General features: G+C 49.8%; 1 protein-coding gene across 1 annotated transcript; it reads right to left on the bottom strand.

Moving 5' to 3' along the window:
* Nucleotides 1–928: 928 nt before the first annotated feature.
* On the bottom strand, nt 929–2,044 carry Foxe3 (forkhead box E3). Its single transcript, XM_085686439.2, has one exon. It carries the CDS (start codon nt 1,877–1,879, stop codon nt 1,013–1,015), a length of 867 nt encoding a protein of 288 aa, XP_085542565.2. The 5' UTR covers nt 1,880–2,044; the 3' UTR covers nt 929–1,012.
* Between the last annotated feature and the right edge of the window lie 23,411 nt (nt 2,045–25,455).

Raw genomic sequence — 25,455 nt, 5'->3', positions numbered from 1 at the left:
TGAGAAATGATTAGATTACTGCTAATTAATGTGCACCCTTATTTTTTTTTGCTTTGGGAATGGTCTCAAAGATCAGGCAACCAGCTTTCTAAATTCATTCATTCATCCGCCCACACCCCATTTCATCTCTACCATCTGCGAGATGCAGGTGGCAGACTGTCCAGGCTGGCTCTATGCAGTTATCCTCCTTGAGCCTACTTCAGGAGACTGAGGACTCGGAAGGAGATTCACATCATGTAGATCCCAAGAGGAAAACCTCACCCACCGTCCTTCCCAGCCATTCCCCAAGTTACCAGCCAACACAACAAACCCAAAGGTTTCTTTGTTTTTTAATTAAACTAGCTTTGATTGGAAAATAACAATAACCCGATCAGTTCTGCGCTTTCCATGGGGGCGGGGCAGTCACAGAGGCCCATTAATCCCCCCATTTAGTCAAGAGACCCTGGTGCTGTAACCTAGAAAAGTCAGAAGAACTGTCCTCAGAACCTGGAACAGAGCAGCCAGGTGTGTCTGTGTGAGAGAGGCTCAGTAAGAAACCAAGGGCAGGGTAGGGGGACAAGCTTGTCAAACTTGTTGGTAAATGGTGGAAGATGGTGTGGAAGTAATGAACCCAGGAGTCTGACCTCTGACGTTGGCAAAACATCAGAGGTCGGGAAGGTGGCCTGAGACAAAAGCTTCCAGACTGGAATTCACCAGGACTCTTGGGGTTAAATGCCCCACTGGTGACTGTCCAGCTCCAGAGCATGAGACTTGCCACTGTGGGGGTGCATATGTGGGGCGTACAAGAAGAGGGAGGAGTGAAGGCCTCAGATTGGAGAGGACGCTTCAGTCCGGTGGTGAGATGGTCAGAATCTCCCTCAGGGATGGAGGAAGGCAAGGAAGGTTCAGCCCGAGGCAAAGCAAGGGACTCAGCAGAGAACGCCCCGCTGCGCGTGTGCCCCCCAGAGCCAAGCGCGCTCTGCTCCGGGTGGGGCTAGAGGCGCGGCCAGGTGCTGCCGCCGCGGACAGCATCTCACAGGTAGCGCTCCAGGTCCGGCGCGAAGGCCGGCTGTCTCGGGTAGGCGTCCCCGGGGCTGAGCGGCCCAAGCGCGCCCGCCGGTCCGGCCAAGGTCAGGAGAGACTCGGCGGGCAGCGGCGCGGGCAGCCCCAGGCGCTCGGGCACAGCCGAGTAGAGAGGCTGCGAGGAGGAGGAGGCGGCGGCACAGGGCGGGAAGGCGGCGTCGGGGGCTGCACAACAGGGCGGCTCGGACGCCACGGGCCCCGGCGGCTCGGGCTGCAGGCCCAGCAGGCTGTCCAGGCGGAAGAGGCGCGCGGGCGGCGCGGACGCGGGCGCGGGTGGGAAGGGCGCGTAGGGGAAGGGCTGCGGAGGCGGCGGCGGCGCGGGCAGCTCGGCGCGCTTGAAGCGCTTGCGGCGCCGCAGGAAGCTGCCGTTGTCGAACATGTCGGCGGCCGCGGGGTCGAGCGTCCAGTAGTTGCCTTTGCCCGGGTTGCCCGGCTCGCGCGGCACCTTGACGAAGCAGTCGTTGAGAGTGAGGTTGTGACGGATGCTGTTCTGCCATTTGCGCGGGCTGTCGCGGTAGAAGGCGAAGCGCTCGGTGATGAAGCGGTAGATGGCGGCCAGTGTGAGGCGGCGACCCGGAGCGTGCGCCAGGGCCATGGCGATGAGCGCGATGTACGAATAGGGCGGCTTCCCGCGCTGCAGCGGCCGCCGGCGCCTCCTCCCCGGGCCCGGCACGCCCGTGGCCTCCGTGTCCCCGCCGCTCGTCACCTCTTCGGGTTCGCGCCCCGGCTCGACTCCGGCTAGCGGCGACGGCTGCGGCCCCGACGGCGAGACCGAGGGCAGAGCCGGGAAGCCCGAGAAAGCGACGTGCGCATCCATGTGCGGGGGTCCTAGGGACGCGGAGCTCCTGCCCCAGCTCCGGGAGAGCAAGGGTCGCAGTTCGCCTTATATGGACACACACCCCCAACTCCAGAGGAGAGGGCTCCGACCTGCCCTCTAATTTGCTTTCCCAGCCCCCTTCCCGGGCTAGCAGCCCACCTCTGTTTCTCCCTCTCCCTTTGTCTAGTCCCTTTGGGTCAACTTTCTCAGACCCTGCCTCATCCCTCAGTCGGTCTTGATCCCATCCCCACTCTGTGGTATTTGGTTGCACTGCTCCTATTACCCCCGCCCCTTTGGGTCAATCCCAATCACAAATCCACCCATTCAGCACACTCTTTTGCTCTCTCCCTATTTTGTGCCTTCTAGCGGCCAGATACCCCTCACCCTCCCCTGTGCTTCCATTCCCTGCTCCAACCACCTTTGCTAACCCTCAGCACCCTATGTGGCTGACTATCAGGGAAGTATCCAGCTGCTTTTGGGCAGTAGAGAACCAGAGCATGGGTGATGGAGGATAGCGCAGGCTGCCTTTGTTCCACGGGAAAATAGTTGGACAGTCTAACTCTCCCTGATGCACCCCTTTCGTCCTTATCCATCCCTGACTCCAGCCAGACTTTGTGAACTTTCTTTGAAGATATAAAATGGTAAAAAAAAATACTCCACCTGTTTTAAAGTAAGAGCCCCTCCAAAGGCACATACCCCAAATGCTTCCAGAGGGAAGGGCTGAAGGAACTTCTTTCTGATGCAGACACTATCGCTGGGATGGAGAGATGGAAGAGTTTTGTTAAAATACCATCCTCCACCACCACACACAGGGAGCCAAAGAGTGAAGAAGCCTTCTCTTAAAGCAGGCAGACAAACAAGGTCAATCGAAGTGGAGGTGGAGCAGGGACCAGAGAGGCAAGTGAAGGGTTGCTAGGCTAAGTTCCAGAGGCTCTTATTGTCAAGGTCTTGTGAGTACAGTCAGCCCTTGAGAAAGTTTGGGTCTCCAGACTCCATCTCTGACGGAGTATGCCTTACCCCCTTCCAAATGACCAATGCTAGCTTCAGGTGATCCGCAGCCTAGAATGTAGAAATCCGAACTCAGACATGGAGCTCAAGGGCTCCGCTCTTAGCTGTATTCTCAGCTGGTGACATCACCGTCACCACGGCTTAGGATTTTGTATTTGGTGAAGACTTTATTTCACTGGCATCTGAGCTTCCTTGAGAGACAGATACTCTTATCCCATTTCTTGACTGCAGAAACCCGAAGCTCTGAGAGGTTAAGTATTATACCTAGCCTCACACAGCTAATAGCGGCAGGGCGGGAGTGAAAGCCAGTGCTCAGAGCACTGCCCATCACCACTCTTCGAACCCCATCCCTTTACAATGGAAGCTTAGTCAACTGTGATAGCACACATGTTATCCCAGCACCGAGAGGCGAACACCACGTAAAGGCTAGGTTAGGCTAGGCTAGGCTGTGCCTTGACACTCCATCTCAAAAATAAGTAACCAGCTGGGGGACAGCTTGCTGACAGAAGCACTTGACATGCAAATGTGAAGCCCAGCCCTCAGAAACTCAGTCCCCACCTGAAACTGGGCTCAGCAGTGCCTCAGTAGTCCCAACACTTGAATGGCAAGATAGGAGGCAGAAATGAGAATCTTCAGAAACTGTGGGCCAGCTTGCTTATAGTAGGCAGTGGTGAGCAAGAGACTCTGTAGAAGGTAAGGACTGACACGTGAGATTGTTTCTGCCTCCACACATGGGCGCCCCCAAACACACACACACTCCTCCTACACATATACACATCATTTACGTGACGTACACGTACAAAAGAGGAAAGAAGGACTTCAGAAATAAATTACAATTTGCCCCCACTTTAACTGCTAACGTTACTTCCCTCCTGCTCTCTATCCTGACCCCCTGGTCAACAGATCCAGCTGTTCGTTGGACAGAGCCACATGGATGTCTAAGACATCTCAATTCCATGTTCTAAATGAGCACCCACCCCCCCATACACGCAGCCCCAGCCTGCCATCCTTATCAACGTCCTAGATCTCAGCAAGTAGACATCTGAGTTAGTCCCTACACGCAGGCCACTGCCACATCCTGGCAAGACCACATGGATCCTAACTCAATTTCTCCTTCAGTTCTGAGCTCGGTTCAGCCTGCTTCATCAAGGGCTTCTGAGCCAGGCCTTTTGCCAATGCTCGGGACAAGAAAGAAATGAGACAGTCTGGTGGAGAGATGGACAATTGCACCCTGAGAAGTGGATGGGGGGGACCAAGGAAGCAGAAAGGAAAAGGAAGCAGATCTAGAGACTGTCCCAAGCAAAACAAGAACGGTCGTGTCAGGACAGACCCTATTCTTTCTGCCCTCTCCACCCTGTTCTGTTCTGTCAGCACAGAACCCAAGACAGTGCAGCCACACAGCATAGCTCACCACAGAAGAGGGTAAGACAAGTCACTGTGGCAGCAGAACATGGCTTCCACAGCCGTGGGGACAAGGCCACCTCTTGTTCAAGCCTGTTTTTTTTCAACGGCCAAGAGCAAGCAATGATACCTCCATAGAAAGGAACTGTGTAGAGGGCCTGGCCTGCTGTGGATCTTGATGTTTATTTGACTGGTTGGTTTTGTTTAGTTGTTTTTTTTCCTGTGTTAACCTGGGGATCAGGAGAGAGGCTTCAAGCCACCTTTCCAGCCAGGTACAGCTGGACTCAAACGCAGAACTAGTATTGATGGAGACTTCCCCTTTCTACCATCCCTTAGGGATGAAGGCTCTCCAACAAAGCCCCTGCCATACCCTCTGTGTTGTACTTCTAAGCAGGAAATTAGCTGCCATTGCATCCTATGACCGACTGAAGGTTTTTTGGAGGGCCCTGAGATTCCCCAGGTCATGAGTATAGTCTGGTTAATATATGTTCAATAAATGATCCTGATTGTGTGGTTGGCTCTGCCAGCTCTGAGAAGAGTGGGGATGAGGAGCTAGGCCAAAGGGGTGAGAACCCAGACTTTGCCAGTTCTTTGTGCCGGTCTACCCCCTCTCCATTGGGCCTGCTTCCCAGAGTGGAGCAAACTGGTGTCAGGGGGCGGCCCAAGGGCTAATCCGTGTTTTCAGCGTGGCTGGGCCCTCTTTTCACAGGCCCTGGGCCGGACGTGATGCGGCTGAGCATCCGGGCATAAGACGGTCAGTGAAGGTGGCCCCTTTCTCATGGGCCTGGATTCCAGGCGGCCCAGAGTCTGAGTGGAGCCCCTGGGGCGGGAGGAACACAGTAGCTGGGCCCGGCAGTCCTTTGTCTGACCACACTGGGTGGATATTCGGGCTGGCAGGAGGGATTAATGGCCAGGGATTGGCCCTGGGGCCGGCCTTCCCACTGCCCTTTGGAGGCCAAAGGCCCAGGTCAGGGCACACAACGTTGATGGCTCTCTAGATAGGAGTGGAAATTCCCACCCTTGTCCAAAACTGTTTGCACTAGCCTCTAAGGCCCTCTGCCTCAGCCCTGGCTTTACTGGCATCACTAGCTCAGATAGACTTGGAGGCAAGGAATGGAAGGTGTGGCCAGAACTTACCAAGTGCTCTTGAAGAGAGAGGGCTATGACTGAAAGTCATTTCAGGTGCCTCCTCACGATTCTCACCCCATAACTGCCCATCCAGAGCTCTGGAAACAGCCATATCAGCCCAGAGAGATCCCCAAAGCCCATCTGCACTATTTCCAGACTCTCCTTCACCCCAAGTCTTCTCAGAATGTTCCCCCAAAGACCCCTGATTTGAAATCATCTAATATTTATTTCAAAGCTCTCTGTCATGCCTGGAGCTATCCCAGAGCTCAGAGGCAGCAGCAAATCCAAAGCATCCTCAAGCCATTCCTGGCTCCCCAGGTTTCCACCTAAGAGCTACACAGGTTGTGGCTTATTCCTCGGGCCTGCAGCTGCGGGTCACCCTTTCTGACCAGGATGCTCCTGCACCAGGAGAGCAGTATGTCAGGTATCAACCTCAAGGCCTGGCTCCTAAAGGGCTGAGCAGCAGTGCGGACACGCCTGGCAGGAGCACAGAGGGAGGGGTGAGGAGATGCCCGTCTTTGGGGTTCTTCACTCCTCAGGCTGTTACTCCATGTATCCCAAGGGTGCATGACCAAGCTACCTGGATGCTGGCTTCCAGTGAGGAGTTAGACTTTCCTCTGATTCACTATGCCAAGGAAGAGGTAGCCAGGCAGATGTTCTGGGTACTCGGTGGTCAGTGTATGAACCTAACAGAGTAGGGGCAGCAGGAATACAAAAGAGGTACCTCCCTCAGCTTGGCCGATTCAGGCTTCCTAGAAGGGGTGAAGCTCCAGGTGGCCAGGTAGGGAAGAATGGAGGCTGGATTAGGGGGTCACCCTCACCCCATAATACCTCTGTCACTACACTTACTTGCTGTGTCTGTATCTGTTACCTTCACTGGGCTTTGTGTGCACAGAGGAAACATATCAAGGCTCCTATTTGGGTCCTGGTAATTAGCCAAGTGCCTAGCACTTGATCAATAGATGTCTGTTGGATGGCAGGCCCAGGCAGAGAACCGGGGCCTGGAAGCGAGAACATGTGGCCCATCCCAGGACATGAAAGACTTGATGCTTTCCTTAGCGTCACTAGAACTGCCGAATGTGCATGTTCTTAGAGCACAGCCTACATACTCTAGGGCTGGGGGACCATTGCCTGTTACTGTTATTCCCCACGATGACTGCTGTCCAGGGTCATGGGACTGAGACAAAAGAGGCAGACAGGTCAAGTTGTAGCTGACTTTTTGTCCTGTGAAGGGAACTTTTAAAAAGGTCCCAGCGAGTAGTCACCAAGACTCTTATTTGGATCCCACAGTATCTAAAGGGATGGGCTTGAGAATGGAGGGTTGCCCTGTGCTGAGCAGTGTACCCAGGCAGCGGCAGGAGGGGAACAGCAGACACTTTGTTCCCGTTGACTCACTAGAGGGAAGACTGGAGCTGTCCATCTACACACGCGTGGGTACACAGTCCAGAAGCCACCACCATCCTCGCTCCTTTCCCCCTCCTCCTACAGCCTCTTCCACTGTCCGAGATCTGTCACTTCTCAGAGCTTTCTCTCAAACTCTTCTGGGTCCGCTTCCACTTCAGTGTCTCCATCTCCATTTCAGCATTTCCTCTGCTGGTCACCGGACTGCCTCGCTAGTTCTCTGCCTTCCTTCTCTTTCAAGGAGGGAGAACCATACCTCAACTGTGGTTGCTTAAACATCTGCAATGGGTCCTCCTCTCTCGGAGTACCATCAGGTAGGGATTCCACAGGATAGGCCTGTGTTCCTTGCCCTGCTCTGCTTCTGCTTCCTCACAGCACACACACTGCCACAGAGTCAACTGGAGCTCTTGTCAGTGTTGGAGCCAGATCCTTCTCTACTCTGAGCCTTTGCTAGGCAAAAATCACAACAGCCGAGTTTGGCAGCTGAGATACAAGCACAGCCTCATCTGTTCTTCCTGAGAGCCCACAGTTTCCTACATTCTTCCTCCGAAAGCCTCCCCTTCCATGGCATCAGATCACCAGCAAATAAGCACGAGAAGCCCTAGGGACTTCTCACCCAGGGGCAGGGGAGAAGGGAATCAGCTTTGCCACTGGCCCTCTGACCAAGAGATGCCCTTCTTTCCTGACCTGCTGGCACCTTCCTTTTTTTTTGTCCCCGGGGAGCTACCCTTAGAAAATAGCCATTTTGTCTTCTAGAAACCGTTTCCCAGGTCATTTCTCCTACTGACACCTCTGGCTTGCTAGTATCCAAAGAGTCTTCTGCACTTGCTCCATGACCACCTCCCAGGGCGGAAAGGTATGGGTCTGGAGCGGGGCTAGGTCATTCATTCTCTGACGGTAGGGCCGCACAGTTTCTCAGGAAGCATTTGGTTGAGCTGAATGAAAGAGGAAGAAATGACCACCCATGTCCCTGCTGAAAAAATGAAGGGCCCCTGATTTCCAGCCAGGAATAGCCCTGTCCCTGCTGACATTCCGCATAGACCTGTACCCAGGGCCTGAGATCCCACACACAGTCCTGTCTTCGAAGGGCCTATGCTCTGCTCAAGCTCAGACAAAGTTGGCTCAGCCCTGAGGGTGTAATTCCAGCTGCTCCTAAACCACACACACACAGCATCTGAAGTATGTTCTGTGTCATGTGGGACTGTCAGCATTCTGACATCTACCTCGCCTCTGCAACCTCACAGTCTGAGTGATCTCAGCCCCCCTCCCCCGGTTCTCATTTCTGGGGAAGTGAGGGGTGTGGTGCTGTCTACTGGGCTGGCTGAGCCATGAGAGAAATAAATTGGAGCCTGGATTGGAGAAAAGTGAGTTTGAGCTACCCACCCACCCACCCACCTACCCACTCATCTACTCTGTGCTCCATGCAAGTCACCCACCAGCACAGCCAATGTCACCTGGCAGATCCTGAGATGATCTAGGCCAGTGATTACCAACCTCCAAGCCCCTTAGCTAAAGGCATCTGGAAGCCATGTGGTACCCAGTGCTGCCTGTAAGCTGGATACACAGTGTGCCCCCCACACCAGTACAGTTGTTTCTCAAATGCATGTAGATGCTGTGGTGATGGATAAATATAACCACATTTAAAAGCTTTGCAGTTGTTTTTGTTTTTGTCATAATTTTAAACCCATCAGTGGATATTAAAAGCACAACTACTATCATATGGGGTAGCGAGGAGGTTGTTTGCAATTCTCATTCTTAATTCTCTGCTAGACTGTAATGTGCTTCTTTATAGTCTCGGACACTGAGGTCCAAAAGGGGGAAAGACTCGGCTGAAGTCTAAAAGCAAGTCAATGCAAAATCAAAAATGAGGCCTCTGACACTCAGAACCTTCTTCTTGCATGCATTCAACAGTCCTTATACAGCATCTGATTAGTGTGGGCTGGACTGGGCATCATAGCCAAAGATAAAGAAAGGTCCTGCCTTACCTCCAGGGACTGATAGTGGAGCAGGGGTTGTCTACGAATGGGAGAGAAAAAGCTGAGCAGAGATTTATCCTAACCACTAAAAGAAGCCATTGAAGAACTTGTTGGGGAAATACAAGGTTCCCATTGCACAACAAGCCCTCAGCTACCCTGTGGGGCACCGTCTGGAAGTGCTTACCACTTAAGATGGCTTGGCCACATTCAGTAGACAACATAAAGCAATTAAGCTGTAGGGGGATGTAGTTTCTCCCTAATAAGAGGTCAGGGGTAAGATAGATAGGATTAGGGTTCTGTCTCAACTTCCCCTTGACGCTATGGGCTATCCTTCATGAGTGAACCTCATCTTCAGGCTGACACAAGACAGAAATACCCAGATCTGCAGCTCCTGAGTTCCAGAACCAGGCTCTCACTTCCATGACTATTTTTAGGAGAGGAAAGTTCCCATTCACTACCCCCAAATATCTCAACTTCCATTGTCAGGCACGTATCGCTCTCCCCCTCTTGGATAAGTCCCAGTAAGGAGTAGTGAATGACTTGTTAGCTTAGGGCCTTCTTACACCTGGAACTGGGGCTGGGTCATTTTGACAAGGGAATATATAACCGGGAAAGGGGAAAAGAAGCCCTCAGTGGTGCCTGCTACTGCAGGAGAAGTGAGGAAGCCAAAGGCCACCCTGAAGTTGTGCCACACCTAGGCTTTCATGGTATGCTCATACCTGCCATACATGAGGTCGTGTTTCTCGGGATCATCTGCCTGGCTCTCAGCTCCTGGGGACAGGGCCAAGGACAGTCATTGTGAACCTAGGATGAATCATTGAGGAGGAAAAGGCAGCACATATCCTCAGTAGAAAGTACCTCCTTCCATTTGAGATGAGTTCTAAATAAGGACCGGGGATAATATTCCCGGGAGATTGTCTGAGAGCAACTGGAGCAATCACCCTGACCATCATGAGTCCCAGTTCTTCCAGTAGAGAATTAGGAGAGGACAATCTTATTCCTTGGCAACATTGACTACTCTCAAAATAACGGAGTCTCTATCACCTTGAAGAGCCAGAGGGATTAGGACAGGGAGAAGAGCAGTAGAAAGCTAAGAACCAGTGAGTGAGCCAGTCCCAGCTACCTTTTGAGAGTGTGTACATCTCCCCTGGGCTCTGCTTTTGGTGATCTTGTGTTGGTAGTTTGAAATGAACCACATAGGGGTATTCACGCCACAAAAATTGGTAAATGCTAAAAATCAGGGTGCCCCTACCAAAGATCTAGCTGTTAAATAGTTACCAGCTCACCCCTTGACAATAAATATCCATCAAAAGCCTCAAGATCAGATGATACTGAGACTTTCCCCCATCCAGCTCAGTGGGGCTCCAGAGGAAAGGCCTAAGGAGGGCTTTGGGGCGTGGGACAGTAGATGCCTGTCCTTTTTCTTTAGCTCTTGAGGCTCACGTTCACAGTTGGAGCTTATGTCCTGCCTAGGCTTAGGTCGGAACTTGAAGTGATGTCTTGAGTGCTTTCCGCCACTCTGCTAGTCAGGCCTGCCACTCTTTCATACTAAGCTCTACAGGAGACATCTGACTCCGCTGGTTACGTAATTACACCATACTAGAAACTTATCCTGGGCACATGGTTAGTAATATGTGTCCAAGAGTAGTCATTACTGCTGTTTATCACGGAGGAAAGTCAAGCCCAATATCCTGTAGTCAGGGTGGATCTCGTCCTGAGAACATTAGGCAAACATTAAAAAGAAAAATCAAACAAACAACGGCGCTTGCCTGTGGAGCAGCACCTCCTTTAATCCCGGCATTCATGAGGCAGAGGCTAGCAGATCTCTATGAAGCTGAGGCCTGCCTGGTCTATATAGTAAGTTCCAGGCTTCATAGTGAGAATCATGTTTCCCAAACAAGAAAATAAAATAACTATTTTTGTTAGTTCTTTGAGAGCTTCGTATGTGTTTTGATTGTATCCATGCCCTCTTCTCCAAATTTTCTAAGATCTACCCCTCTTTCCTACCCTCCCAACTTTGCACACTTTAAAAAAAAAAACTTCAAGAATATTTGGGCTGCCCAAATATTTTTAGATATGTGGTCTTCCATTGGACAGTGGTCTACTTATTAGGGGATACGCCCTTAGAGAAAACTGTCTGAACCTCTCCCAGAAGTTACCACTGCCAATAAGTCCAGGGCCCAGAGTGGGGTAGGATGTCAAAACCCCCTCTCCATGCTGGGATTTAGTCTGTCTTGGGCTTGCAAAGGTCTCATGCATAATGCCACAGGCAGTGTGAGTTCATATGTCCAGTTGTCCTGCTGTGTCCAGAAGACTCAGTAACGTCCATTGCCTCTGGCTCTCAGATGCTTTCCACCCTCTGTTCCGCAATGGTCGTCAGGCTTGGAAGAGGCAGGAGTGGTATACATGCTCCCTTCGGGGATGAGCACTCGGCAGTCTCTTTTTCCCTGCAGCTTAGCTAGCTGTGGATCATTACATTAATTTTGAGGAACGTTTAATGATATGTGGAAATGTATCATGATAAAATAGTATATATTAAAGCTATAAAAATTATACACATGGTTGGAAAAAGAATGAGAAAAATACGCTGAAATCACTGTGCATTTTTTCTCTGGATGATTTAAATTTTAAATTTGCCTAAGGAATTAAAGCTATAAACAGGAGGCTAGGTAAGTAGCTCTCTAATACGGCAGTCATGGATTGATTCCCAGCATTGAAAGGAAATCTGCCCTCAAACTGTGAACATAGTTCACCAAACTGTGCTCTTGTAACATACACATTTCACTGTAAATACATGAACAGTGCCACAAAAACTTTCTAAAACTTACACACACACACACACACACACACACACACACACACTATGGCAGATACTCAACAAAATGCCCCCTTCTGGAAAGAACACAGGGTGCTTATTTCACAGTCCACTGGCTATGGTGACACAGTCTGATGTCCTAGTTACTCCAGCCACTGGGGCAGGGGATCCTGTGCCAAAGACAAAACAAAATAAGAAGCGGTAGTTAGTGGGGGACCTTAGCCCTGTGCTGCAGTATTTGCATCTCTTGAATCTGGGGTCACATTTAATGTATACCCGTTTGAAAGTGACTCGACTCAGAGCTGGAGAGACGGCCTACCTAGGAGCACATACTGCTCTTGGAGAGGACCTGACTTCAGTCCCCAGCACTCACGTCAGGCAGGTCACAGTTGCCTGCAACTCCAGCTCCAGGAGATCTGACCCTGTCTTCTGGTCTCTGTGAGTACCTGCTCTCATACATGTACATAGCCACACACAGGCACACATGTATACATTTTTAAAGAGTCTTTTTTATGTGGTTTGTTTCAATTTTCAAAACATAAATATTAAGTATACACAAATTAATTAACTAGAAAAAAATGTCTATTTTATAACAATCTCCAATTTACAGATGAGAGTGGAGGTTCATGGAGGTGCAAGGAGGTGCCCAGAACCTTCAGCTAGAAAATGGAATTGACCCCTGGCCTAGGCATTGCTAACACCACTAAGTACAAAGCTTTGACTCTGCAAATCCTGCTTCCCTAGAGACTTCCCACTTGACCAATCAAGAAACAGGCAGGGCAATAGTGGTGCATGTCTTTAATTCCATCACTCAGAAGGCAGAGGTGGGCGGATCTCTGTGAGTTCGAGGCCAGCCTGGTCTACAAGAGCTAGTTCCAGGACAGGTTCCAAAGCTACAGCAAAACCCTGTCTCAGAGAGAGAGAGAGAGAGAGAGAGAGAGAGAGAGAGAGAGAGAGAGAGGGAGAGGGAGGGAGGGAGGGGGGAGGGATGGAGGGAGGGAGGGGGAGAGGGATGGAGGGAGGGAGGGGGGAGGGAGGGAGAGAGAGAGAGAGAGAGAGAGAGAGAGAGAGAGAAAGAAAGAAAGAAAGAAAGAAAGAAAGAAAGAAAGAAAGAAAGAAAGAAAGAAAGAAAGAAAGGAAAAGAATGAAAGAGAACACCTAAGTTTTGAGCCCATATCTTCTGGCCCCTGGGTACCCAGGGCCCTGGCTTACCACTCAAGCACCTCTCCTACCACCAACCTATGTTAAGGCAAGGATGGCCTAGGCTGCCCCATAAGGAGGAGACAAGGCAATGGCCTGCTCCAAGGCATACAGTTGGTTATACATCTTACAGAAGACAAGAACCCCAGGAAGTGTGCAGAAGCTTGTGTGGCGAAGAGGGCTCTGCCAGAGGCTGTAGGCAGTATGTGGAACAGCTGTGCCTGCAGAGAAAGCATGCAGTCATTAACAGGGCTTTGACATGTTTGGGGGCCAATAACTGCATGTTGACTCCAGGGCTCACTGTGAGCAGCCACTGCTGAAGATGTAATGAGTAGCTTTCCTACAGGGGAGGGGCATGTTCACGCTCCTCCCTGCCCTCCTGCCTGCCTGCACTGCTCTGATGCCGCCTGCTTGTCTGGTTGGCATTAGTGATGCCTGCTTCCCTATTTTTAGACTTATCCCATAGTCCTAGGACCAGCTGTTACATGCCACTGTGGATAAGGATTCCTTGAATGGGCTAAGGACTAGCCTAGTTGGGGTAAGAACCCTCCGAGATCCAGTGCTTTACTGTGGCAAAATCCGCTTCCTTTTCTCTCTCCAAGACTCCGCCAAGGGATTTTTCTCTCTCTTCCTCACCCCTGTTCAAGATGCTAGGAAGGAAGAAAAGAAAAGAAATCCTAGAAGAGTAGAGATAAACTTGCAGCTTTATCTTTCTCGCTCAATCTTTCCAATCTACCTTCTCCAGGAAGCTATCCAAACAGGGATAAGAGTCCTGACTTTGCCCCAGTAGCTGTGCATCCCTCTGTCGTAGCTGTTGTTCCTTGAGGTACTGAGTGCTTGCTCAACATCCTCGCCTCTCCGAGTGCATCCTGACAACTGAAGATGTGATTATTCACCTAGGAAGATTCCCAGTGTCCAACATTGGACCAGCGGCAGAAAGATGTACAATAAACACAGGTTAAATGACTGAATGAAGAACATGATGAATACACTATCAGGAATTTAAGGAGCAGGGCAGGACCACATTGCTTCACAGATAAGGAAACTGTGACTTAGAAAAGAACAGAGAAGGTATTGTAGGAATCACAGTTTGCAAGTGATAGAACGTCAACTCAAGTAATGAGAAAAGTGAGACAGAGACACAGATTGGCCGTCCACCAAGCAAGGATGGACGTGACCTCAAGGGTGTGTGGGATGGAGCTCTTGTGTGTCCTCTTCATGCCCCCTTTACTCTCACAAGCTGCCTTTTTCCAGCTGGGGCCCTGGTTGTGAGGCGCTCCCCGTTCCCATCCTGTTTCTGCAGAGAGGAGATGAAGGAGTGGCAGCTGGGGGAAAGGCTATGAGGGGCTCCTAGAAAGACCCACACACTCCTCTGACTCAGCACCAAAGAGGTGGCGGCTTCCAGCCCACACAGAAGCCGGTTCTCCAGAACACATCGAAACAGCATAGAGGCAAGCCTTTGGGGAGACCCGAGGAGACTGGGAAGCCTCCATAACTGAAATCCACCAAGGCCCCTAAAGTTCTTGTGGCATTCTGTACTCATGAGCTGCTTCCATCTACACTGCCTCTCATAACTCTGGGGTGCGGGTTTGTTTCTACCATTCTACAGACGGGAAAGCCTGAAGTTTAAAGGCTACACAAAGGTTTCAGAGCATTATGGGCTCCAACAAAACACTTAGTCCCATCTCCTTTGTTTATAAATGGAGAAACTACAGTTTCAAGAGAGTGGAGACATGCCTGGAGTCACAGAGTAGCTCAGTAGATGACCCAGGATTGGAAAGAGAATTTAGAGACGCCTGACAACAGGTATGTACCAGGCATCTTCAGAGCATCTACCCTACTCATGATAGTTCGGTTTCTCTTGAAGCCACCCACACATCTGTCCACACAGCTGCGGGAATAACAACTGCTACAAACTCTGTGTGTGTGTGTGTCTGTGTGTCTGTGTGTCTGTGTGCACGTGCGTGCAGAGTATATAGAGAGGTCCGAGCTGTAAGTCAAGAGAGAACCTCCCAGAGCCAAACCACAGGGAACCATAGAGTCTCGATGTGCTGGCCCACCCCCTACCCCATCAGTCAGTCTAGTCCCCTGGCCCTATGGGCCATCAGAAACCTAAAGGCTTCAAGGCCAGCAGGGCTGGGCCATGACAAGAATCAGTCTTATTTTCTGTAAAACAGTATCCTCGGTTGACCCTGATAACCTCCGCAATCTTGCATTTACATGTAGGGTGGTTAAAGGCCCCACCCCCTACCGTTCCCATACTCCCAGTGAAGGGAGACAGAATGTTGAAAGGCCTCACAGAGAACAGTAAGGAAATCAGTTAGTTTACTGAGTACCAACAGTTGCCAGCTTCAAAGGACTGTTCCATTTGCTCCTCCCAGCAATCAGAGGCACTAGCTTTCCTGGTTTCCTTTTCCAGGAAAAAAAAAATATTGCTCTGGGCAAGGTAGCTTGCTCCAAGGATTCTTGTCCTGGAGGTGGCAGAGTGGGCAGCATACCCATTTTGCTGATGCGCCCTTGGCACTGAGTCCTGCTGCTCCTAAAGAGGCTGTAAAGGCAACCTGAGCTTCTCCAACACATTTCCTCTCAAAGCCTCACGGTCCTAAGCCCTAGCCTCTCACACACAGCACTCCAGGGCAGCTTGCACACTGTGCCTGGCCACAGTCAGACCACCCTCACTGCGCCTGCTCCCTCCTCCACTCAGTGTTGGTCACGGGTGCAGTTATCTAGTCTTGTGGGTGATTATCCAGTATTTGCTCTGTCTATGAACTGTTCCATCCTTATTGGTACCCCCATTGTTCTACAGCCAGTATTTCCTTGTAGCCTGCTCCCATAAACCCCTCTGTTGTTAGTGCCCCCTAAGGAAGCAGACCAAAAGCATCCTAAAGTCCTGGCATCCTAATGTTCAGAGGAGACACCAACTTCTGAGGCAAGCTGCAAATTCTGAACTAAAGAATGTGAAGAGAAGTAAGGGACATAAAGATTGACTGACCCTATCTATGTCTATTCCTGAGGCCTGTGGGTTCTGGCTTACACACACACACACACACACACACAAACACATATCTCATGACAAATACATAGTTAGTCGAAGGCTAGGTTGTACTACATGAGACCCTGTGTCAAAATACAACTGGGCCCGGTGGCACACACCTTTAATTCTAGCACTTGGGAGGCAGAGGCAGGAAGAGCTCAGTGAGTTCAAGGCCAGCTTGGTCTACAGAGTGAGTTCCAGGACAACCAGCACTGTTACACAGAGAAACCCTGTCTCAAAAAACCAAAAAAAAAAAGTCCAGCAAAAAATACATAAATCCTTGATGTATAATAATAAACTATTCAAGTGCACATACATGTGTCTGTCTGTCTTTCTGTCTGCCTCCCTCTCTCTCTCTCTCTCTCTCTCTCTCTCTCTGTGATGTTGGGGATTGAACCCAGGAGGTTGTGCACACTAGGAAAATTCGCCATCCCTGAATTACATTCCCAGCCTAACTATCAATTCTTCTTTTAAAAAAAGTTTTTATTTTTAATTATATGTATATGTGTGTGTAGTTCTGTGAATATTGGTGCCATGCCCAATAGAGGCTAAGAGAGGGCATGGGATCCTCTAGAGCTGTGGTTACAGCTGGTTGTGAGCCACACGACCTGGGTGCTGGGAACCAAGCTCAGACTGTCCCCAGGAGCAGGATGCACTCAACCACTGAGCCATCTCTCCCGCCTCCCAACTACCAAGTCTCAACACAGTGATCAGAAACAGTGACAATAAGAGGCTACATCCTTGTGGACTGAAATCGTGTGGTGTTACCCTGTGTCACTTCTCCAGTGTCTTCCCAGATCAGGACAAAACAAACCCTCCCAGTGCCCTGCTTAGCTCTCCTCGCTCGGGCTGCACCTGGAGGACAGTAAGGATCATGGCTCCTATTTCCACACCTCCGAGGTAGCTCCTCCCACCAATTAGAACACTTTCCCTTGTGTATCCACATGGGCACTTCTTAATATTATTTTTACATTTCTTTATTTTTGAATGTGCATTGGGGTATTTTGTCTGCATGTATATCTGTGTGAGGGTGTCGGGTAAACCACCATGTGGGTGCTGGGAATTGAACCTTAGGTCCTCTGGAAGAGCAGTCAGTGCTCTTAACTGCTGAGCCATCTCTCCAGACTCCACATGGGCCTTTCTTGACCTGCTTCAGTACCCTTAGTAAATTCCCAAAACAAAATTAATCCCCTCCTTTTGTGACCCTTCCCTACTTTATTTCTGTTCCTAGTGCTTGTGCCCTTCTGAGACATATCTGCTGTGGTCAGTACTTAAAGGTCTCCTACAAGCTCTTGTGTTTGCATACTTGGTCCCTAACTGTTGACTAAGTTTAGGGAGGCTGTGGACCTGTCTGGATGAAGTGGCCACTGAATCGGAGCTGTCTGTGTTATGGCCTGCCTGGATTTCCTCTCTGCTTCCCAGCCCACTGAGATGCAGGGAAGCTGTACTGTATATCCCTCATGCCACAAACTTGCACCATGCCTTCCCTGACAGACTGTATTCCCTGGACCAGGAGCCAAGATAAGCCTCTCCTCTTTAAGTGACTTCTTGTCCGGCATTTAACTACAGAACAAGAAAAGTCAGTACATTAACACCATATTGTAAGAGTCCCTTTATTTATTTCTGCCTCCTGTCTGTGCACCTCCACTAGGAGATGAGCTCTAGAGAACAGGAACTTTTGTGAACCCAACTCCACCCATGTTGTTTCAAACATTTAGCTCAGTGTCTGTAGCATAGCGAGTGCCCGGTAGTGATAATTGTTGTTGTGTCCAGGTAGGGACAGCATTTATGTATGTCCCCATCTGCTCTTCATGCCCTTTTAGCTCAGATGCTGCAAGCAGCCTCAGAGGTTGGCATCTACCCTGATCCAAGCCTTCTTGGGGCTTTTGATTCACCTTCCTCTAGGCACACCAGCCGTAGAGGGGAGGGGCAGGCCAAACCACCACTGTCTGCAGAACGTTCAGAACAGCATTTGGCTGGGGTCAGGCACTCTGCAGGAAGAGTCCTGGGTTCCAGGGAGCCAAGGACAAAGCAGGCCAAGAACTCTTTGCCTTAATTTGTTGCCTCTAAATTCCTCCCAGAAATGAGGCGTGTCAGTCTTCAAACTCTGGGTTTTATGAGGTAATTATAGCGATTACTATAAATCTCCTGTGTGTTGTTTTCAAAGGGGCAATTTAGTGGAGGAACCAGGCACCATTTTCGTTTCTCATTAAGTGATTAGGTTTGTTTGGCAAATCCCAACACCAATGGCTGGAGGCAAAATCTGCTGGACTTGGCTGGGGCAGTTCGGAGCCTGCACACAGTCGAGCATCCAGCACTTCCCCATTGCCCTTGCCTCTCAGCCCCAAGGAGCTGGAAGATGGCCTTTCATTAGGCAAAGGAGGAGGAAACTGACTGCCCATATTACACGGAAGTAGAGCCAGATTCTGCCTCAGAGCACTTCTGAGCCAAAACGAAACCTTGCCTCCTTTTAAACTGTCCCTCCTACGTATTTGACCCTCAACAGAAAGTCGACTGACACAGTGAGGTTCGAGGAAAGGGCCACAGCCCTTGGCCACCACTGCCCCAGACCTACACATGCCCTCTGGACTTGGTGATAGGCAAACGAATAAAGTCCCTGAAGATCAAGGCCAATGTGAACTTGGTTTTCTGTGAAAGTTCAGAACAGGGAGCAAACAGGATTAGAAGAGATGAGACCTCAAGTGGACCTTGCAAGACCCTCTGCAATGCTTAGACTTCCACATCAGGTACCGTCCCTGATGCGGTGCACGTCCCATTCCTGCTGCTACTGTCGTGGGTGATCCCCTAAGCAAGTTAGCCCCGCAAAACCCCACTTTCCTCAGAGTGAGGTAGAATGCTGACAGCGGCCTGCAGCTGCGCGCTGAGGCTCAGGAGACGACGTGACAAGCCACAGTCAGACTTTATCATGAGGAGGAACTGGTAAGTGACCTGTAAATCTATTGTCCTTTCTCAACCCTGCTGTTAACTGAGATGAGGGAGGGGAATCCAACCTACTCTGGGTGGTTCCTGGAGTCATGCTGAAGGAAACTGTTAAGAAAACACTTTATGAGAGATTCAGATGCATCTATACACCCTGCTCCCATCCTGTGGGTATTCAAGCAGAGCTGGGGGTGGGGGACAGTGAGGAAGGCTTGCAGACTGCCGGAGTAGCCGTGCTGCCCATCACAGTTCAGAGATGAGGAAGAGCTAGGAGTGCACTGGTGTTCGAGGCCAACCAGGACCCTAAAAAAATTAGCTTAGAGAAGCTAGCACTAGAAGCTGGAACCAAAACTTCCTCTGTGGAAACTAACTTAGGGTTAGACAGACAGGGGACATGTCCTCTGCAGTTAGGGTAACAAACTTACACTTCTAAATCTTTCTGGATTTAGCACTGAAATCCTCAGACTTAGGCAGATGAGGCTGATGGGCCATCCCCTGACTTCAGAGGATCCTTTAGGCACAGCCATCTAGAATACATGGAAGCCTGGTGTCCCACTCTTGGGGTATCACCCAGCCCAGCAGATCTGTCCATGAAACTCTGGGATACAGAGCTACCTCGGGGTGACCAGGCTTTATGATCCCATGGGCAGGGAATAGCAAGAAGCCCTCCGTGGTTGTAGGTTGTGTAGCCCAGTATAAGGACAAAGGACCAAGAGCCAAGCACCAGTCCTTTTCAGTCACAGGTCTCAGCCCTTTGGCAGAGCCAGCTTTGGGGTATCGCTGCCAGGGAGTAACTGGATGCTATTTTACAAAACGTTCTGATGCCTGAGACCATGTTGGGATGCATCTGGCCGACAGCAGTCTCGGGGTGCAGTTCTTTCTGGAGAACAAGTTTTTAAAAGTGAAGGGGTGATGCTTGGGGTTATGGGTAGGAAAGAAGCCTGGGAGCCTGGAGTCGTCCCTCGAGAGCCACCAGTGGAGTGAAGAGCGAAGAAAGATCTTTGGCCCGTGCACTGGCTGTGGAGACCAACTGCTTGCTTTATCACCCTTTTCTTGAGAGCCTCCAAAAATATTTGAGGAATAAGGAGGTGTCCCGGTTAGTTTTAATTTCCAACTTGACATAATCTAGTGTCATCTGAGCAGACTGGCCTGTGGGCATGCCAGTAGGTGGGGTAAGAGTTGTCTTCCTTATCGGTTGATGCTGGAGGACCATACTGTGGGCAGCACCATCCCCAGATGGTCCTGGACTGTATGAGAAAGCTGGGTGATGGATGACTCCAAGGAAACTGTGTTCTCCGGACACAAGACCCCCACACATATGAACTCACAGAAACTGCGTCAGCATGCACAGGGTGCGCACAGGTGCCAGGCACATGGGGTCCCAACACTGAGAAGGGAAAGTGGACACAGAGTCCCCGCCCTAACCCAGAAGCTATCTGCAGCAGGTGCTCACTGGCAATGGAAGTCAGTTTTCTCCAGTGCAATGTAACTGGATATATCAACCATACTTCAGGGTAGCCGCATGCCCGAAAGTAGTCAACACAGAATAAACTCAATGGTATTTTGTAGAGTTCTTTTTTCTCATTTTGCTTTGTTTTTTCTTTTTTTTTTGTCTTATTGGTCTTTTGCCTGTTTTGATTTTCATTTTTGTGCTTTTGTGGGTTTTGTTTCTGTTTCTGACTTTTTGTTTTGTAAAAGAGAGAGGGAAAGAATATGAAGACAGGTGGGTAGGGAGGTAGGGAGGATCTGGAAGTAGCCAGAGGAGAGGAAACACGATGAAAATAAATTGTATGAAAAAATAATTAAATAAATATATACATTTAGAAATGAAGGAAGGGAGAAAGAAAAAGTAAGGAAGGAAGGAGGGACGGAGGGAGGGAGGGAGGGAGGGAGAGAGGGAGGAAGGAAGGAAGGAAGGAAGGAAGGAAGGAAGGAAGGAAGGAAGGAAGGAAGGAGCTTATGAACAAGCTGGAGAGTTAACCAGCAAGCAGTATTCCTCCATGACTCTGGCTCCAGGCTACCGCTTTTGAGTTCCTGTGCTGACTTCCCTCAATAGTGGACTATGACCTAGAAGTATAGACCAAATAAACTTCTTCTTTCTCCAAGTTGCTTTTGGTCAGAATATTTTACGACAGCCACAGAAAGGAAGCTAGAACAGAAGGGTACGAACTCACAACAATAAAGCCAGTGGGTGAGGAGGCCTTAGTTGACAAGTCGTCGTAAGAGATTTTAGGACCAGAACAGCGGGTGGAAGACTAGGTTTCACACAGGAGGGCCAGTGGTGTCTGTGTCTGCTGTGGGTGCAGAGAAAGAAAGATACAGCTAAGAAAGGGTAACTGACCTCCCTGAGAAGAGCCAGAAAGTCCCCAGCTGTCCCCTGAATTAACAGTCTGTCCAGGCAGTCCGTTCTCCTCTGCACAGAACACCAAAGGATCTGTATTGGCTCTCAAGGGGAGGCTACAGGCTTCTGAAGAACTTGAACGTCCACCGAAGACCTTCCCTGGGGAGGGGAGAGGAGAAGGATCTCAGCTGGCAGCTGACAGGAGGTTCAATCACCAGCTCCTGGAGCCTTGGCTCTTCACACTTGAGCATTGACTGACAAAGGTGACCACGCAGTAGAGGAATGCCTCCAACCCACAGGAAGACAAACACACAAAAGACCTCAGGAAACAATGCAAGATGCAGAAAAGAACTAAAAGTGGAGTTTTAAAATGCTATTAATACCCTCACAGAGGCTCAGTAAGAAACGATCCATCAAATAAAAACTGTACGGCATGGAAGAGAGGAGAAGAAATAGCCAAGAAAACTTTAAAATGCACACATTTTAAAATTTAACACAATATTTTAAGACCAAATAACCTTCACATGAAACTTATTTTTAAACATACAAAAGCAAAGGAGGGAAAAGCTGTGTGTGGGTAATCAGAGACTGCCATATCCTGCCTGGTGTAGTTGTTTTCTGTGGCTGCACAACAAGCCAGCAGCAGCTAGCAGCTCCAAACAGCACTGGCTCATTTCTTACAGTTCTGCCTGTCGGACTTTGGGCAAGTTCACTCACTAGAGCCCAAAGGCAGGCTTTTATCTGGAAGCTCTGCGGAAGAGTCCACCAGCAGGCTCACACAGCTACTAGCAGGAATCAGTTTCTTCAAGGTATGGCTGGCTACCCCCTGAGTCTTTGCTGTCAGCTGCAGGCCGCTCTCAGCTCCCAGACCTTCTCCCTTCCTGGCACAAAGCCCTCTCTATCTTCTAAGCAAGCAACAAGCAAGTGTTCCTCGTGCCTGAACCTCTTTGACTGCCAACTAGAAAAACTTCTGGTTTATAAATGGGCTCTTACGGCTTGATTGGGCACAGTACAATAATCCACCCTTTGCCATAAAGCAGAATCACACGCTCAGTGCATACTCAGAGGGGGAAAGGACGTGTGAGGGTAAGGCCCGGGCAGAGTTCCGTCAGGAATAGACCTTCACCTTTAGATAACTCCCTCCTCTGAGAACTACCAGGTAATGGGACTTAACAGCTGCAGCTGAAGAACTTTCCAGATAACTCGAGATGTGGAGATACTGAATCCAACCCAATGCTGTTACCTGAGCCATTTAATTGAAAGCTGAGGATTTTGTCCGGTTGGCAATAGAGGTAACAGACACAAAACAAAAGGAGGGTTCTGCCTCCTTCGCTGTGCTTAAGATGGAAGGGCACGTGGAAGAGACCTGAGAGCAGCCACCAAAGCCAAGAACACCTGATGATCAACACTCAGCAAGGGGATGAGGGCCTCTGCCCATCACCCATAAGGAAGAAGCTTGCAGGTAAATTGCCCATAACCTCCAGGAGAGCCTGGACCAGCTGACACCTTGATTTCAGGCTTATGACACTGTGAGCTGGAAAGCCAGCTAGCTCTACCTGAACTTCTGACCTGTAGAACTTGAGGTAATAAGCGGGTGTTTTAAGTCACCTAGTTGTGGTGTCTTATTGTGAAGCCATAGCAACCAAACAACCCAGTGCGCCTTTGACCTGTGAGTCTCAAGCAGATCCTTGGTTTATGTCGTAAGAGTCATTCTGGACTGGCGGTTAAACTTTGAGGCCACAGACGAGCAGACCTGGGCTTCCTCTGTGAGGACCTATGAAACAGGAATGCAATGCGCATTCCTCAGCTCTCCCTCCTCCAGCCCCACTGCTCCTGAAAGTTCTTGCAGCCACCTCTACACTTGGTCTGCCATTGCGTGTCCTGTGCAGTACTGCTCACATGCGCACAGCGGACCCCCATCTTTGAAAGGGCATCAGTTTTGTGTTTCCGGAGTTGTGCAGCCCCTGTGGGAGTATCTGTTGAAGGAGAAGTCTGAGCTACTTAGTGAGGAGGCAAGAGTGCTTCTGCCTGAGAATCTAAAAAACAATCAAAGGTTTCATGACTTGTAGTCTTCCTGTCCCTACCTTGGGTGTGGGTTCATATATGTATATGATGTGTGTGTCCTTTCCTTCTATCTTGTTTGAGACAGGGTCTCTTCATTCACTGCTGCATATGCCATGTCCTTGAGCTTCTGGAGATTCTTCTATTCTGCTCTCCTTTCTCCCAGTAGGAGAGCTGGGATTACAAGTGTGCACTCTATTGCACAGCGCCTCTGTTTGGGTCCTCAGGGGACTCAGGCCTCCAGCCTTGCACAGTGAGTGCTTGACCTCCTGAGCCATCCCCTCAGCCCCTACCTTGTGCTTAGAAACTGACACCTGGAACCCTGAAACACAAAAGGCCAGGTGAGTGTTGAAGGCCAGAGTCCTCTTCATCCTGATTGTGTGTGTGTGTGTGTGTGTGTGTGTGTGTGTGTGTGTGTGTGTGTGTAGGCTGTATTTGATTTGGCTGGGCACAAGCTTGTTTACTCCATCACTTGAGTGTGTATTAGTGACTCTGGCAGTTCTGCACTGGAAGAGTCTGGAAACCTAGTGAGTTTGACAACTGCTTCCAGAGAAGGGTTAGGTAGGAGTTATATGCCTTTCAAGATGTGGCAAATCCACTTATGTAAGGTGCATTGTTCTACTGGAGGGGACTTTGTTTCTGTAGTATGTTACAGGAAGATTAAAATGAGTGCAGGGGACACTGGGAAAAGTCAGGGTTGGGCCCACAAAGCTCTGCGCAGACAATCAGAACAGAAAGGTGCCAGATTGTGTATGTACAGAAACTGGAAAGTGCTCTGGAAACGCAAGGTAGATACAGAATGGACCCTGGGCGCCCCTTGGTGGCTACATTGATAATTACACCTAACCCAGCCTAGACCCAGCCTGAGCCTGTGACAAAGTGCTTCACTCAATTTCCAATTGTGAGGACCACTCATTTATTCAGGAACATCACTCATGTGACTAGAAAAAAAGATTTTTTGTAAATGCCTGTGGGTTTGGTGTTGTGTATCTGTGTGCTTTTGCTGCCCAGATATGTGGGTGTTTTCAAATACATGTATGCATGTGCAATTTATGCTATGTACCTTGAGAGCCTGTATAGGTGTTTAATGGAGCTTGTGTGAGAGTTGTGTGCAAATATGCCCTAGGCGCTAGTACGCAAGCATGGATTTGTGTGTGCTAGCGCCAAACCCTGCGTGTGTATGCTCTATCTGTTAGTATGATCGTTTCTGTGCCTGGTGCACTAGCGCCAAACCCTGCGTGTGTATGCTCTATCTGTTGGTATGATCGTTCATGTGCTTATGTCTGAGCGCATGTGTTAATGTAACTTCTCAGGGCTTGGCTTTCTTTTCTGTTACACATTGAAACAGTTAAGCTCCATAATCTTATTGTTTGTTTAAAGTTTGCTCTTGGATGACGGCCTGTTCTAGAATAACTAGCAGATGCAAAAAGCATCCATTATGTATTTTTGCAATTAGCCAAAAACCCAGAAACTTTTCTTAAATAACAGACACAATTCTGTGGGTTTCTTATTGCTGGGACCCACCTCCTAGCCAGCTTGCCTTGGGCCCAGCCCCAACATAGGCCAAGCCAGAGAGGGTTTTCAAAATGTCCCAAGTGAGATGGAAAAACCCATTAAGGGTTTCAGAATAGAATTCAAGGGAGTTTACAGGGAGAAGGAAGAGAGGGGAGGTGGTGGAAGGGGGTAGGGGAGAAGTGGGAGAAGGAGATAAACAGGAGGGCAGCCTCCAAAATCCAAAGTGCTTTGTGGCACTGACTCATAAAGCCTAAGAGTTCCCCAGCTTTCTAGTCTGGGCTCAGTCACATAACCAGAGGACACCTTCTGCACGCCTTAACCTTTTACTAAAGACTTTTCAGTGCATTTATCTTTGCAGGCTCCTCTTCACATGGACCTTCGCTCTTGCTTACCAGGAGGCTCTCCCATAGCCTTTCTTGCTGTCTTTTTCCAGTGCTAGTTTTCTACGGAAGCACACAGTTCCTCTTCTCCATTACAAAGTTACCTACCCCCAACCACTAATAGCAGCCCTCCCAGGAGCCTTTGCTGAGTAGGTGCCCCTGGGAGACAGGAGAAGCCAAAGGAACATCTCAGCATTTAGGCTCCTATGAGAAGGCACACATCCCCAAGCTGTCTTGACTCTTTCCTCCACTTCTATGGCTAGGGAAACCCCGTGTCCTAGATCTCAAGAAGGCCTGAGAATATATCTGGGGGGTTCCAGGTGAACCTGACTCAGCTACAACTCAAACGTAATCGCCATTGAACCACGGAACCTCA

The sequence above is a fragment of the Myodes glareolus genome, chromosome 3 (assembly GCF_982192425.1).
Source record: "Myodes glareolus chromosome 3, mMyoGla1.1, whole genome shotgun sequence".
Taxonomy (NCBI): Eukaryota; Metazoa; Chordata; class Mammalia; order Rodentia; family Cricetidae; genus Myodes; species Myodes glareolus.
The sequence above is the reverse complement of the archived record's forward strand: the minus strand, read 5'-3'. Positions and strand labels throughout refer to the sequence as shown.

What these genes read in the sequence shown, in the direction of transcription:
- Foxe3 (XM_085686439.2), bottom strand. Translation starts at nt 1,879, where the DNA reads ATGGATGCGCACGTCGCTTTCTCGGGCTTCCCGGCTCTGCCCTCGGTC.